The sequence below is a fragment of the Triticum dicoccoides genome, chromosome 6B (genome assembly GCF_002162155.2).
Source record: "Triticum dicoccoides isolate Atlit2015 ecotype Zavitan chromosome 6B, WEW_v2.0, whole genome shotgun sequence".
NCBI classification, from domain to species: Eukaryota; Viridiplantae; Streptophyta; class Magnoliopsida; order Poales; family Poaceae; genus Triticum; species Triticum dicoccoides.
In genome coordinates this window covers 501598248-501613360 of record NC_041391.1, presented here as the reverse complement: position 1 = coordinate 501613360, position 15113 = coordinate 501598248, and the positions used below count along the sequence as shown (strand labels likewise).

Below are 15113 nucleotides of genomic sequence, written 5' to 3'. Positions count from 1 at the left end.
TTGCATGGAAAACAAAAAAATTCTACACACACGCAAGATCTATCCATGGAGATGCATAACTGCGAGAGGGGAGAGTATATATCAATCTTTACCTCTGGACCATTCCGGAGCTCCTCGTCATGTCCATGATCTCATCCGGGACTCCGAACAACATTCAACCATCAACTCACATAACTCATGTAATACTATATCATCAATGAACATTAAGCATGCGGACCCTACGAGTTCGAGAATGATGTAGACATGACCGAGACGCTTCTCCAATCAATAACCAATAGCGGGACCTGGATGTCCATATTGGTTCCTACATATTCTAGGAAGATCTTTATCGGTCGAACCTTTATGACAACATACATAATTCCCTTTGTTTGTCGGTATGTTACTTGCCCGAGATTCCATCGTCGGTATCTTCATACCTAGTTCAATCTCATTACCGGCAAGTCTCTTTACTCGTTCCGTAATACATCATCTCGTAAATAACTCCGTAGCTACTTTGCTTGCAAGATTGTTGTGATGTTTATTACCGAGAGGGCCCAAAGATACCTCTCCAATACACGGAGTGACAAATCCCAATCTCGATCCATGCCAACTCAACAGACAGCTTCGGAGATACCTGTAGAGCATCTTTATGATCACCCAGTTATGTTGTGACGTTTGATAGCACACAAGGTATTCCTTCAATGTCTGGGAGTTGCATGATCTGATGGTCGAAGGAATATGCATTTGACATTAAGAAAGAAGTAGCAATAAACTAAACGATCATATGCTAAGCTAACAGACGGGTCTTGTCCATCACATCATTCTCCTAATGATGTGATCTCGTTATCAAGTGAAAACACATGTCCATGGTTAGGAAACCTTAACCATCTTTGATCAACGAGCTAGTCTAGTAGAGGCTCACTAGGGACACGGTATTTGTTTATGTATCCACACATGTATTTAAGTTTCCGTTCAATACAATTCTAGCATGAATAATAAAAGGAAATATAATAATAACAACTTTATTATTGCCTCTAGGGCGCATTTCCATCACCCTGCTGCACTTTACGTACCGTTGCCATTACTTGTCCCTTACAAATTACCTTGCTTATCAAACTACTTGTTATCGACAATTTCAGTGCTTGTAAAAATTACCTTGCTGAAAACCAATTCTCATTTCCTTCCGCTCCTCGTTGGGTTCGACACTCTTACTTATCGAAAGGACCATGATTGATCCCCTATACTGTCATCACCCCCATGGTCGGCGCCCCAAGGGGGACTTTCCCCCCTTGGTGGCTGCCCTCTCCTCCTCCGACCTATATATACTAGAGGATTTCCACCCTATGTTCACACAAGTTTTGGAGCCTCCTCTAGTTCTTCTAGTTCATGTTCTAGTTGGTCATACTTGACTAATTAGAGCATGCCTAATCCTCTTGTCCTCATAATTAGAAGCCCAGTGTGGTTCTAATCTCCTCCCTCTAATTCTTCGGCGATGATTAGCTCTGGACAACGAAGCGCGACCAGATGGTGAAGGTTGGACGCTTGCAACCAAGTAGAAAGGCCATGCTTTCGGTCTTTAGTTTGAGAGACTGCTCGTGGACGGTATAAGGGATCGTTCATCTATGGTTTGAGGGACCGCAAGTATGATCCACACCGACTCATCTACTTTCGATGCACTCCGGAGTTGGTAACGATCGTTGATCCAAACCTGATATGCATCTTCATATTGTTGTTGGGTGTTCATAGGGTGATTTTTTTGTTTTCTACTATGTTTCCCAACAAGACGTTCAACTCTTAGGCCACACGTGAATTTGATAGATGATTGTGGAAACCGACAGACCTGTAACATGATAGGTGCAAACATCTTAAGGGGAACACAATTATTCTAGGAGCATGATTGTGCATAGAACTTATTGCCTTCGTCCAGTCCTCGTGACCATAATATCTTTACATTAGCCGCCGAAGGTATGGGACAAGAAGTAGGACGAATGAGTTGTCTCAATATAGCGCGTCCTGAGGGATAATGCTACGTGAGGAACCACCCATCATTAGTATATTGTCATATCCTATAATGCAGGTACTAACTTAGCCAAAACATGGCACAGTCGTAAAGCTTAACTCCATCCTGTGCCCGTCCCGAACGAGACCGTACCTAAATGCCAGCAACCTCATCTAAAACATCACATACTTTTCCTAGTTTATTTTCTCACTTTACTTTAGTATTTATTTTCCATTCTCTCTAGTACTTAGTTTAATTCTCCCTTTTACTGTTCTTAGCAACCTACTTAGGTGAATCATTTCCAAACTCTAGTTTGGATGTGAGCGTAGTTGTGTTGAGTGACAACGCAGTTGTGGGGATTGTGGTGCCATCCTATTCGATCCCCGTGGGATCGACAAACCTTACTTATCATGAAATTGCTACATAACCCTGTGCACTTGCAGGTCATCACCCCGTTGCCCCACGACCTCCCTCGCCACAGCCTTTAAGAAGATCTGGCTAAGTCGCAAAATAAGAAGGGGAGACGAAGCAAAAGGATACCTTGCAGGATCCTTGGTAATGGTGAGAGAAGGCTTGTGAGGAAGAATAGGACGATAAGAATAAGATGGGAAGCAAGCAATGGAATGAGGAATGACATCGCGTTGGCTGTGGTCCCCTTTTATAGCCGCTCGGGGCACCTAAGAGGTGGTCTGAGCATGGTGACACAAGCCTGCTCTATCAATAGAGTCGTCTACTATGCACAACGGGCATGAGGATCAAGACATCATCATAGCCAAAAGGAAACTGAATCGGCAATAGTTGACTGTTTTCCTGTATTGATGACAACAGTGATGGGATATGGCTATCACGTATCCCCATGATGCCTCAATCCCCGTGTAGGGCTAGTCACCTTGATCCAGGTAGATACACCATATCTCACTGGGTTTGATGGTCAAGCCTAACCACAAGGATGACGCCCTGTCACCCATGACGCTTCAGGGCATGTTCACATCACAATCATTCCGACCATCATCTATGTCAACAACGAAACTGTAAATGCTCGCAAATCAGAATGTATTTAGTTTGATTAAGAAGTTGAACTTGAGCTAAATTGGTCTTATCTATCCACAAAGCTGCTCGGGAAGCCAGACAAAAACAAAGCTGATTTATCTGTGTCCCTAGCAAGGAAGAAAAAGGAGCCCGTCAGGTTTTCGTCTCACGCAACACAGAAACAAACAAACTCTTGGCCACTGACGGTGCATAGTACCGCGGGACACGTTAGCCTGGAAGCTAGTCGCCAGGTTGGTCTCAGGGCCCAACAGACTAAGGCATATCCTGCCCTCCTCGCCCCGCATGAAGCCCGCCTTCTAGAAGACCACCATCTTGAGGTGTAAGTTGGGGACTCCTCGTCCGATTAGGACATTGTGTCGTTTAGCGAGCTTTGTAAACCTAGGTCTCGCCCCCCTTTATAATATGAGACCTAGGGGATGGTCGAGATACCCAACAATTTTCATCTTAGTCTTGATAGATCCGTCTCAGCATCCAATGTAGCCTCTCTCATAGAAGGCGAGACATACATCAATCAAATCCAAGCAGGTGTAAGGTTTTACCTTCATGATTAGGGTCCAAACAACAAAAATGGGTAAACAGTTCATGTGTGATCCTCTTTTGTAGTTCCAGTCTCGCGCATTACCCTATCATGACTCGTCAGAGGCGTTCAACACAATCATTGGTTTTGTATATTATTTTATTGTTTAATAAATGGACATTTTTGCTAGCAATAATAGTAGGAAAGAATTGAATAGAGTAGATTCTTTTTAGAGAGGAGGCGCTTGCCCGGCAAGAATCGAATAGATGAATCCGGCGGCTGTTTTGTAAATTGAAAGATTGTAAATAATTACTGTACTTATCATTTACATTTCTTGGATTTCTCCCTTGCGAAGAAAATAACCTCCCGTTTCTTTGTAAGCTCTGTTTCATTCGATTCCGTGCCCCCTCCTCTCTTTTGCCGATCCGCACCCAAACCCTAATCTTTCTAAAAAGTAAAACCCCGCTCTCCCATGGCCGCCGCCTCGCCGCCGCCCTCCCCGCCCCATCCAAAGCGCCCCAAGATGTCCTCCTCCTCCGACCCCGAGCCGGAGCCCACCTCGCTGTCTGCCGCCGGCGCCGATCCCGAGCAGCCTCGCCGCCGCTACAAGCGCCGCAAGGTGGCCATCATCCTGGCCTACTGCGGCGCGGGGTATCAGGGTATGCAGAAGAATCCGGGGGCGCGCACCATCGAGGGCGATCTCGAGGAGGCGCTGTACCAGGCGGGCGCCGTCCCCGAAGCCGACCGTGCCGCGCCCGGCCGATACGAGTGGGCACGCGCAGCGCGCACCGATAAGGGCGTGAGCGCCGCTGCGCAAGTTGTCTCCGGACGCTTCTACGTCGACCCGCCGGGATTCATTGACCGCCTGAATGCGAAGCTTGCGCCACAGATCCGGGCCTTTGGCTACGTGCGCGTCACCAACTCCTTCAGCGCTAAGAAGTTCTGCGACCGCCGGAGGTATGTGTACCTGCTCCCCGTCTTGGCGCTCGACCCCAGCGCACACCCCGACCGCGAGGCTGTCAAGGCAAGCGCGGGGAGTGAGAACCAACTTGCGAAGTGCGTGGAGTGCTCCGAGAGGGGGAGGAAGGTGCCAGATATTATGGGCCGGGAGGGTAAGTTGCCCGACTCTGAGGAGGAGAAGGTTCTTGATACGCCCGGAGAGGAAACTGTGGCCGTTCATGGAGAATTGGGGGATGCAAAATCTGTTCCAGCAAGCTCTGTTACTGAGGCTTGCGATAGTGAGACTGGGCTGGGAGGTGATGGGATCGCTATACCGAGCTCTGGTAATGGAACAAAAGCTCAAAATGCTGAACTGGGATCAAATGGGGCAGGAAAATGTGATATTGAACCTGCAGTTGGTGCTTGCCATTCTGAAGCTGTGCCAGCCAGCGCCAGCGAGACCATCTGTTCTGATTCAACTGTAGGTTCAGTCGATGTCGTTGCATCAGTTGTAGCTGAGAAGGAGAATAATTTTGTGCCTGCAGATAGTGAAAAGGAGAGAATGCAAGCTACAAATATTCAGAAGGAAAATGGAGACGAAAGTCCCCTGCTGAAAAACACATTTACTTACACTGATGAAATTAAAGAGAAGTTCAATAGGATCCTCAAGCATTATGTTGGAACCCGCAATTTCCACAACTTCACCACAAGAACTAAGGCTGAGGATCCTGCAGCCAAGAGGTACATCATTTCCTTCACTGCCAATAGTGTTGTTAGCCTGGATGGGATTGATTTTGTCAGATGTGAGGTTGTCGGGCAGAGTTTCATGCTTCACCAGATCCGGAAGATGGTTGGCCTTGCTGTAGCAGTGATGAGGAACTGTGCACCTGAGTCAATCTATGATGTTGCCTTTCGCAAGTAAAGTCCTTAACTTCTTATCAGCTTAACACATATAACACAATCTAGTCAGTTTGTGTTGCTTACTGATTTATTGTTTGTGTCATATTCTTCTTGCAGGGATATCAGACTTAATGTGCCTACCGCACCTGAGGTTGGACTGCACCTCGATGAATGCATGTTTACCTCGTATAACTCAAAATGGATGGATACACATGAGGCAGTTTCAATTGAACCCTATGCTGAGGAGGCTGAAGAGTTTAAGATCAAGTACATCTTCCCTCATATTGCTGCAATGGAACACAAGGAGGGAGCTGTAGCACTCTGGTTGCACTCATTGAACAGCAGGAACTATCCAGATTTCCGCTACATGGAGACTGCTGGATCTGAGGCAAAGGTTGGGGCTGAAGTTGAGAATATGGAAGAAGCACAAATGCCAAGTAATAATATAAGCGAGTAACTTCTTGCAATTAACATGCAAGACCGATGGATATTTCTGTTTGTCCTGTTCACCTGAAGAGTTGAAACATTGCTTGGAATAAAGACTCGAGAGAAAGGGTTGCTGCTTTTGTCCTATGAAGTGCTGGCATCAAAATGGTCGGAAGCCTAGTTATCTGCTTCAGTGTTATCTTAAGGCAAGATCTGTTACAGCGGAGATACGCTTTCTCAGATTAGATATTTTTAAGTTGATTGATATGATCTATGTAACACTCTGAGACAGTTTTGAGACGAATTATGCCCCCTGGAAAATACTTCATTGAATCCAGCGTGCAGTACAATAGGTTCTATATATTGTATGGCTTAGACCTGAAATATGTTGTTTCTAGTCTTTAATTCTTTTCAGGTTACATTACAGTATTAACATTTTCCTTCTGTTATCATATTATGTGCATTCGTCCTGGCAAGCTCCAAATTGATTCAGACTCATACCCATTGCTCGGATAATTTCTGTGTTTACTGTTACTCGACAAATGTGCAATTTGCTCACTTTGAAGTACTCACTCGTCCCAAAATAAGTGACTCGACTTTGTACTAATTTTGTACTAAAGCTAATACAAAGTTGAGTCACTTATTTTGAGACGGAGGGAGTATTATACATACATATTTAACTTATTATGTTGATAGCCATGTACACCTGTGCCACATGATCTGTTGGTACTCCCCCTGCCTTAGTGATCTAAAAGGGGTCTTATATTAGTTTAGAGAGGGAGTACATACATTTGCTCACTTTGTCGTATTTCCCTATAGTAGTTCAACTCCGCTACTGGTTCCCAATTCCCAACAATGGTGTCCTGACCCCAATTTCTGGTATGCAGGGCACATTCTGTTAGACTTATCCTGCTGCTGATAACGGTCAAACACAGATAAGAGAACACGGAAGATGCTGGATGGGATAGCCTATTGCTCTACTCTCTGTCTTTGGGCACAATTAGGTTCAGATGTTACTATGTGACCAGCTTACCATGGTGATACCAACCTTTTACATCTTCTGTCTTGTTTCTGTACAAGTTCATTTTCAAAGAACAAACTCTCTTTCGCTTGGGGAGAAACCTTCTCTCGGTCCGTTTGGTAAAAGCATAATATGTTTTCCAGTTTCCTGTTGGCTCTAACCTCTAACGTCTCTTGATAATTTCACTTCAGTCAGTGGTTCTACGGTTTCAGCACCCACAGACATGATATCGTGTTTTAGGTGTACAACGCAATAGCGGAATAACCGAGCCGGTTTTGAATTATCGGTCACTTTATTATATATATTTCTTATTATTTACACTAGTACTACTAATTTGTACGTACAGATTACAAACAAACATCAAGAGGCCTGCTAAACTACAACCGGACGGCCGATCACACGGTGCCCGCTAGGAGCAACGCAGCGAGCGCAGGGACGCCGATGTGTCCATGGACGCGGCGTCGAACACGGAACAGCGGTCGGCCGCCTCGATTCCGTAGTCCATGAGCGGGCGGCGCTCCAGCTCGTCGTCGTGCCGGCGCGCACACTCCGGGACCTCCAGCTCCCCCTTGTCTATGTGCGCCCACAGGTATTCGAGCCTGCTCATGTACCTCAGCTTCTCGTACAACCTGCAAGTCCAAGATTTAATTTCAGCGGACAGCACCAGTGCCAAACTCCGAATCGGGTCACGGCCGATCAGCCGCGCCACACATACCCGGAGCTGAAGAGGAACCGGCCGAAGGTTGCGAAGAAGAGCCGGGCCTGGATGCCGGGGTGCACGAAGTAGACGGCGCGCAGCCTCTCCTTGGCCGCGGCCGGCAGGCACTCGTACGCTGCGCGGATGGCGCCCAGGCCGGGGAAGTTGTCGCCGCGGTCGACGAGGGAGTGCATGTACACGACCACGAACTCCCGTTCCCCGACCTCCGGGAGCACCCGCTTCCGCAGGTGCGCCTTGAGCGCCTCCTCCGCCCGCCCGCCCAGCGCGCGCGCTGCATCGCGCAGAGACAGAGACCTGTCAGTAACCTTTTGCGCGGACATATCCGATCCGAGACCAGACCTCTATGGGCTAACCAAATCTTACCGGGGAAGTACTCGCCGACGATCCTGACGACGGCGCGGCCCTCCTTGTCGCTGCCATGCACGGTGATCGCCCGGCTGCGCTCCAGCAGCAGCTCCGGCTCGGTCGTCACGTCCTTGGCAACGGTACCCACCATGATGTGTGTTGTGTGTGCGCGCGCCTAACTGCAGAGCTTTTCTTTTTTTGAGAACTCTACTGCGGAGCTTGGAGCAAAAGGTGCGGCGTTTAAATGGCGATCCGGTGCGAGTGGGCTGACGTAGGACGGTGGCATGGCGCGGCGCGGCGCGTTGGGTGGGGGTGCGGTGGGCTGGTTTCCTGGGCCGTTGGGGGATGGGCGCGAGCGGTGGTGGACAAGGCGATGCGGGATCCCGGGAGCATATGCGGGAATATTTCGGTTGGGGGATGGAGTGGAGCGGATAGGCGCCGCCATACTCCTCTTCACGAACTAGGGACTTGAGGGAAGAAGAAAGGGGAAAATCGCCCAGATTTGGGAGTGTATGTATTAAGCTTTATGTTTTCTTAGCCTTCACAGCAATTCCATGGAAGATTCAATGTCTTGGCCAGCCACAACCCAGCTGCCTTCATAGGTGGAAAGCGGTCCCGACAACGGGTGAAAAGTAACAGTAACGAATGAAACGGTACAGTGGCAATCCAACGGCCTACGATAAAGCGGTAACGTGAGGCGATCTCTACCGTTCATCTACTGAATCGTTAACTCTCACAACCAGCTACAGCTAACTGAAGAAGTAACGCCCTGCTCTGTAGTCCTGACATTGCTCCCTCCTTGAGTGTCGACGTGTCCTCACGGCGTTGCTGCTGCTTCCCTCCACGCGCGAGTAGTGGTACTGAAAAACTCAGGAAATGTGTATTTGATGAAGTCAGCATCTTCCCATGTTGCTTCTTCAGGGGGCAGGTTTATCCACCTTATGAGCCATTGTACCACTGGTAGATTCTGTCGTGGAACTTGGCACACCTCCAATACTTCTTCTGGACCTGTTTTGATTGTCCCATCTGCATTGACCAGAGGTAGGTTTGGGTCAGGAATAGACTTCTCCCCAATGTGTTTCTTCAGCTGGCTCACATGAAACACCGGATGGATTTGCACATCTCTTGGTAGTTGCAATTTGTATGCAGCTTTGCCCACTTTCTGAAGGACCAAGAATGGACCATAATATCTGTTTTGGAGTTTCAGTGCTCCTCTGAACCCAAAAGCAGCAAGTCTATAAGGTGCCATTTTTAAGTAAACCGGATCTCCCACTTGAAAGCTTCTTTCCACTCTCTTAGTATCAGCATATTTCTTCATCATGTTTTGTGCCAGCACCAAATTATCCTTAAGTTGCTGCAAAATTTGCTCCTTGGCAGTTAAGAAATCTTGTGCCTCTTCATCATCAGGCCCTGGGATTGCTAGCTCTGAAATGAGGGGTGGGGGAAATCCATAAAGAGCTTGAAATGGGGGCATCTTAATGGTTGTATGGTATGTTGAATTATACCAAAATTTTGCTAATGAGAGCCAAGATAACCACTTGGTGGGAGCAGATGTAGTCATACATCTCAAATAAGTCTCCAAACACTGGTTTACACGTTCAGTTTGGCCGTCTGTTTGTGGGTGATATGCAGTACTAAACCTCAATTCCACTTTAAGTGCTGAGAAGATATTCTTCCAGAGCTGACTGATGAATATTCTGTCTCTGTCAGAGATGATCAGTTTTGGTGGTCCATGCAATTTAATTATGTTATCCATAAAGGCCTGGGCTACACTGAGCACTGAATAAGGATGAGAGAGAGGTATGAAGTGGGAATACTTAGTAAATCTATCCACAACCACCAATATCACATCTTTTCCTTGAGATTTAGGCAGTCCTTCAATGAAGTCCAGGGAGATATGCTGCCAGGCCATATCAGCCACAGGCAGAGGTTCAAGTAAACCAGGCTGCAAACAAGTTTCATGTTTTGCTCTTTGGCATATGGGGCAAGCAGCAATGAAAGCCTCTACAGCTGTTTTCATACCAGGCCAATAAAAGATGCTTTTGATCATATGATATGTTGCTCTTCTTCCAAAGTGGCCCCCTATAGGAGAACTATGCAGTGCAACAAGTAGTTTATCTTTTAATGCAGGTGTGTTACCTACATAAATCTTCCCTTTGTATCTGATTATGCCACATGCTAAGGAATAGTCTGGCAATGAATTATCCTTGCTTAACAGCAGTTTCTCCAACAATTGCAAACTATTAGGATCTTGCTGATAACTGCTCACTATTTCCTCTGCCCAAGCAGGAGTTGCTGCAGAAATAGTCATGCATTTAGGAAGAATTCTTGAAAGAGCATCAACCACTTTGTTTTGAATGCCCTTTTTGTACTGAATAGTAAAATTAAATTCCAGCAACTTCATCATTAGTTTGTGTTGGACTCCTTCAGTGATTCTTTGATCAGTAATGAACTTTAGAGATTGTTGATCTGTTTTAATGATCAACTCCTTCCCTAGCAAATAATGTCTCCATCTTTTTAGTGCTTCTAAAATTGCTAGGGCCTCCTTTTCATATGTAGACATGGCTGCATTTCTGGGACACAAGGATGAACTGTAGAAGGAAATGGGTCTGCCTTGCTGCATTAATACAACTCCAATTCCCTTTCCTGATGCATCAATTTCCAATATGAATGGCTTGGAAAAATCTGGCAGTGCCAACACAGGAGCAGAAGTTAATGCTTGTTTCAACTGTTGGAAGGCTTTGGTATGTTCAGGTGACCATTGGAAGTTCCCTTTTTTGAGCAGATCATGCAGAGGTCTGCATATTACACCATAGCCCTTAATAAACCTTCTATAATAACCTGCCAGACCCAAGAAACTTCTGAGTTTAGTTATATTCTCAGGGACTGGCCACTCAGCTATGGCAGATATCTTTTGTGGATCAGTAGCTACCCCATCAGCAGAAATAACATGTCCCAGATATTCAACTTTCTGAGCTGCAAAGACACACTTTGACATTTTGGCAAACAGCTGATGTTCTCTTAATAGATCCAGGACCAACTTGATATGTTCCAAGTGCTCTGTGAGGTTTCTACTGAAAATCAATATATCATCAAAGAAAACCAGCACAAACTTCCTTAGGTAGGGGCCAAATATGGTGTTCATTAACTCCTGGAAGGTGCCAGGTGCATTAGACAGTCCAAAAGGCATAACCCGAAACTCAAAATGACCTAAAAATGTTCTGAATGCAGTTTTATGGATGTCTTCAGGTGACATTCTAATTTGGTGATAGCCTGACCTTAAATCCAATTTTGTGAAATATTTTGCTCCATGTAGTTCATCCAAAAGGTCTTCTATAACAGGTATAGGAAAAAAAATTTGATTGTAAGAGCATTCAGCTTTCTGTAGTCAGTACACAATCTCATAGTGCCATCCTTCTTTTAAACTAACAACACAGGTGCAGCAAAAGGACTTTGGCTGTGTCTGATGAGATGTGCAGCTAGCAGCTTTTTTATCTGCTCTTCCATCTCTTTCTTTTGATTTTGAGGCACCCTATAAGGTCTGACTTGTGGAGGAGATGCTCCATCCACCATAGGAATTTTGTGATCCAAAGCTCTATGAGGTGGCAAGGATTTATGTTCTTCAAACAGATCAGCATACTGCAACAATAATTTCTGTATTTGTGGATGAGTTTGAAAATCCTTTGGTGCGTCCATGAGTATATTGTTGATTTGACACAAGAATACTTCAGGCCCTTTATCCAGGAACTTATCCAATTTCTTAGCAGGTACTTCTTTCACACTAGCTGAAGTAATAAACATTGCAGTGGACACAGTCTGCTTGCCTCCATGTGTAAAACTGAACTGCTGTGCTGGAATATCAAATGAAACAGGGCTCACAGCAGTGAACCTGTCATAGCCCAAAATTGCATCATGACTTGGTAGTGACAGTGTTCTGAAACTGTGAGTGAGTGTCATTTTGGATATCTGAAACTGACAATTAGGGATGACTGACGTAGATGTTAATATTCCTCCTCCAGCCACTACAATTTTTCTAGGTTTGACATGCAACATACTGCAGTTTGCCTTAACTGCAAAGTCCTGATTAATGAAGGAGGTGGTGCTTCCAGAATCTAATAGTGCTACAGCCCTTTTTCCATTGATATGAATGATTATTGTAGGAGTTGGAACTGCTAATTGTTGCCCCATAGCAAAGGCAGAAATGAACATAGCCTGATCTCCTTCAGTCATTTGCTCTGCTTGTTCTTCTAATTGTTATTCCTCCACATCATAAGTGACTTGTTCTTCCAACTCTTGTTGCATAGCCTGAATGTTCGGGACTAACTTACACTTGTGACCATGTACCCATTTATCTCCACACCTCCAGCATTCCCCCACTTTCCTGATTTTCTGTGCATTATTGGCAGGCATTTCAGTGTGTCTAACAGGAAGTTGTTGCTGGGCAGGAGGAGCAACATTCTTTTTTTGGATAAACCCTCCATTGCTCTTCTGATAGTAGTTGTTATAAGGAACAGAAGTCCTTTTTGCACTTGCTACTACAGGGGGGTGACAAGGTTCTACATCTTTAGCTAACCAATATGCATCAGTCAGAGTTTGTGGACTCAATGGCCTGATTTGGAACTTTATTCCCTCTCTCAAGCCATTGACATAGCACCTGACAAACCAAGACTCTCCTAACTCAGGGTTTTCCTCTTGGACATCAGCCATGAGATCCTCAAAAACTTTTGTATATTCTGACATAGTACTATTGGACTGTTTAACTGAATTGAACTTTTCAGTTAAGTCATATGATCCTTGAGTAGAGAATCTCTTAATAATTTCTGTGCAAAACTCTTTCCATGTCACTTTCTTCTTAAGGAGTCCAGATCTTCTGAGCCAGATATCTGCTTCACCCATGATGTATAATTGTGCCAAAGAAACTTTATATTCTTCTGGTGCACCTGACATCTGGAAGTATTTATTGCACTGCCTGATCCAACCCACTGGGTACTCACCCTCAAACCTAGGGAAATCCATTTTAGGTCCTTTTGTTAGAGACTTCATGAACTGGCACTGCATATCCTGTTCATAAGTTCTTACATATCCTTGCCACAGTTGCCTATCTCTGTTCTGCTGATAGTGTTGCTGAAAAGCAGGAGTGTAAGTGGCCTGTCTGGCAGTCATTGGTGTGCCCAAAGGACTAGATTGCTCCTGTCTACCTTGCTGTACAAACCCTGGAGGAACAACTGGTTTACTGGTTCGGATAGGAGGTAAGTTCTGTTGCTGCAGTTCTTCTAGTTGCCTTGTCTTTTCTTTCTCAGCTTCCAACTGTTTCCTAAGTTGCTCTGTTCTCAGTATTTGGTTTTGCACCTGTTCTTGTGAGACCGTGGGTGATTTAGGCCTCTGCTGAGAACTGGAAGGAACATCAATTGTGCCTGCATTTGTTGGTGCTTTCACTAATGCTTGCAACACTGAATTTATTGTTGAAAGCTGTTTACCCAAATCCAGCACTACTTGCTCAACACTGCCCACCTGCACCGAGATATCTCCCTGTTTTGAACTGATGGAGTGAACATCATCGTGCAGTTTCGCCATATCTGCTTGCATTTGTGCCTAGTCTTTCTGCAGGATCCCAAAATCTTCACGGAGAGATAACATTTCCTGCAGATCCGCCTCATCGATGGCCTTGGCGCGCCCCATCTCCTTGATCTGGAGCAGAGGCAAGTGAAAGAACATGCGGTGCCCCCATGATTGGTTTTGGCAATTGATGACAATCTCTATGGACTAATGGTTGCCTTGAGTTATATTTGAAGAGTTTATCCATAGGTTTTTCTTGGAGTCCATTTGTTGGTTTCAAGGAGAGTTTGTGATGACCACGGTGCTATTAAGGAATTATCCAAAGACCGGTCATGTGAGTGTTGAGCTTATTGCAAGCATGTCTTGAAGAATAAGATTGTGTGATCATTCATGACCACCTTCAAGACATCATCCAAATGAAGAGAGTTGGAAAGATTCAACACACAAAGCGCACAAGATGTACCGAGAGATCAAGTGATCCCATGGTATGGTAAGCATTGTCCATTACGCTTTGTGTGCTAACCCATGGTCTTCGTGAGAGTTCTTTGTGGGGTTAGGTTACGGTGTGCAAGTTCAAGTGATGTATCACGAAGAGATCAAGGGCTTGAAGCTTGCCTTCCATTGTGGTGACAATGGACTTGTGAAGATGAGCGGAAGAGTGGCTCACCCATAGTGGAGTATGGGGGAGCAATCAACTAGTCTTCTTCGAGCCAACGCAATCAAGAAAGGTGGTCCATCTTGAGGAGGAGTAGATCATCATCATATAGCTCAAGTGGACTTTGTGCAAGGCAGAGGTTTGCCCTTCATAGGTTCTCTATGTTACCGGTCTCATGGTGGTAGTTGGGAGACCGGGTTTTAGGATCGATTGCCGTACTATCAAGGGGGGCTCTCGATGAGTTGCTTGATCGTATCGTTCGTAGAGAGCTAAACCATTGCATCCTTGCATCATCTTTATTGGTTCTTGTTTGGTTCTTCTCCTTGTGAGTTTTGGAGCTTTTGGTCATTTTCATGTCAAGCTCGAGTTCATCGAAAACGGAGTTCACATGCATCTACTATGATGTTTTCGATGTTGGAGGTTCTGCCGGTTCTTCTCTGTTGGAGGTTTCTCTCCTCTCTTATTAGGCATACCTCCCCTGCCTCTTCTTACTATAACCAGTCTCTGTTTTGATGCTACTCGTTGTCTTGTATCCAACAAGCTTGAGTTTGCTCAATTCGGAGCTCATTTGCAGAAGTTATGGCAGTTCTGGTTTTATTGTTACCCTTTGTTGTCTTCTCTGCGAAATGAAGGACTCCTAGTGTTGCTGATCTGGGGCATGCGGTAGTACGGCTCTCCGGAGCGGTAGTACCGCAGGCCCTTGCGATAGTACCGCTCTGTGGGAGCGGTAGTACCGTGGCCTCAGGCCAGGCGCAGCTGCTCGAGCGATAGTAGGGGCGGATGTAATTTTTTACATCCGCGCCCTACGCGGTAGTACCGCGCCGCGAGCGCGGTAGTACCGTGGGCTCTAGCCAGGCTTAGCAGCATGAGCGGAAGTAGGGGCGGATGTAAATTTTTACATCCGCGCCCTACGCGGTAGTACCGCGCCGTGAGCGCGATAGTACCGTGGGCTCTAGCCAGGCTTAGTAGCATGAGCGGAAGTAGGGGCGGATGTAATTTTTTACATCC

General features: G+C 45.9%; 2 protein-coding genes across 2 annotated transcripts; one reads left to right on the top strand and one right to left on the bottom strand.

Moving 5' to 3' along the window:
- Positions 1–3945: 3945 nt before the first annotated feature.
- On the top strand, positions 3946–6243 carry LOC119322898 (tRNA pseudouridine synthase A-like). Its single transcript, XM_037596439.1, has 2 exons — positions 3946–5402; positions 5502–6243. The coding sequence occupies exons 1-2, from the start codon at positions 4018–4020 to the stop codon at positions 5839–5841; spliced, it is 1725 nt and encodes a 574-aa protein (XP_037452336.1). The 5' UTR covers positions 3946–4017; the 3' UTR covers positions 5842–6243.
- An 841-nt stretch (positions 6244–7084) lies between these two features.
- LOC119325461 (protein GDAP2 homolog) lies at positions 7085–8199 on the bottom strand. The gene is made up of 3 exons (XM_037599204.1): positions 7913–8199; positions 7547–7820; positions 7085–7460 (listed from the first exon to the last, which is right to left on the bottom strand). Exons 1-3 carry the CDS (start codon positions 8043–8045, stop codon positions 7241–7243), a joined length of 627 nt encoding a protein of 208 aa, XP_037455101.1. The 5' UTR covers positions 8046–8199; the 3' UTR covers positions 7085–7240.
- Between the last annotated feature and the right edge of the window lie 6914 nt (positions 8200–15113).

Bases quoted from the DNA above. Each gene is read 5' to 3' on its own strand.
- LOC119322898 (XM_037596439.1), top strand. From the start codon at position 4,018: ATGGCCGCCGCCTCGCCGCCGCCCTCCCCGCCCCATCCAAAGCGCCCC. The intron at 5,403-5,501 runs GTAAAGTCCTTA...TTCTTCTTGCAG, and splicing joins TATGATGTTGCCTTTCGCAA to GGATATCAGACTTAATGTGC.
- LOC119325461 (XM_037599204.1), bottom strand. From the start codon at position 8,045: ATGGTGGGTACCGTTGCCAAGGACGTGACGACCGAGCCGGAGCTGCTG. The intron at 7,821-7,912 runs GTAAGATTTGGT...TGCGCGATGCAG, and splicing joins CGTCGGCGAGTACTTCCCCG to CGCGCGCGCTGGGCGGGCGG. The intron at 7,461-7,546 runs GTATGTGTGGCG...TTGGACTTGCAG, and splicing joins CGGTTCCTCTTCAGCTCCGG to GTTGTACGAGAAGCTGAGGT.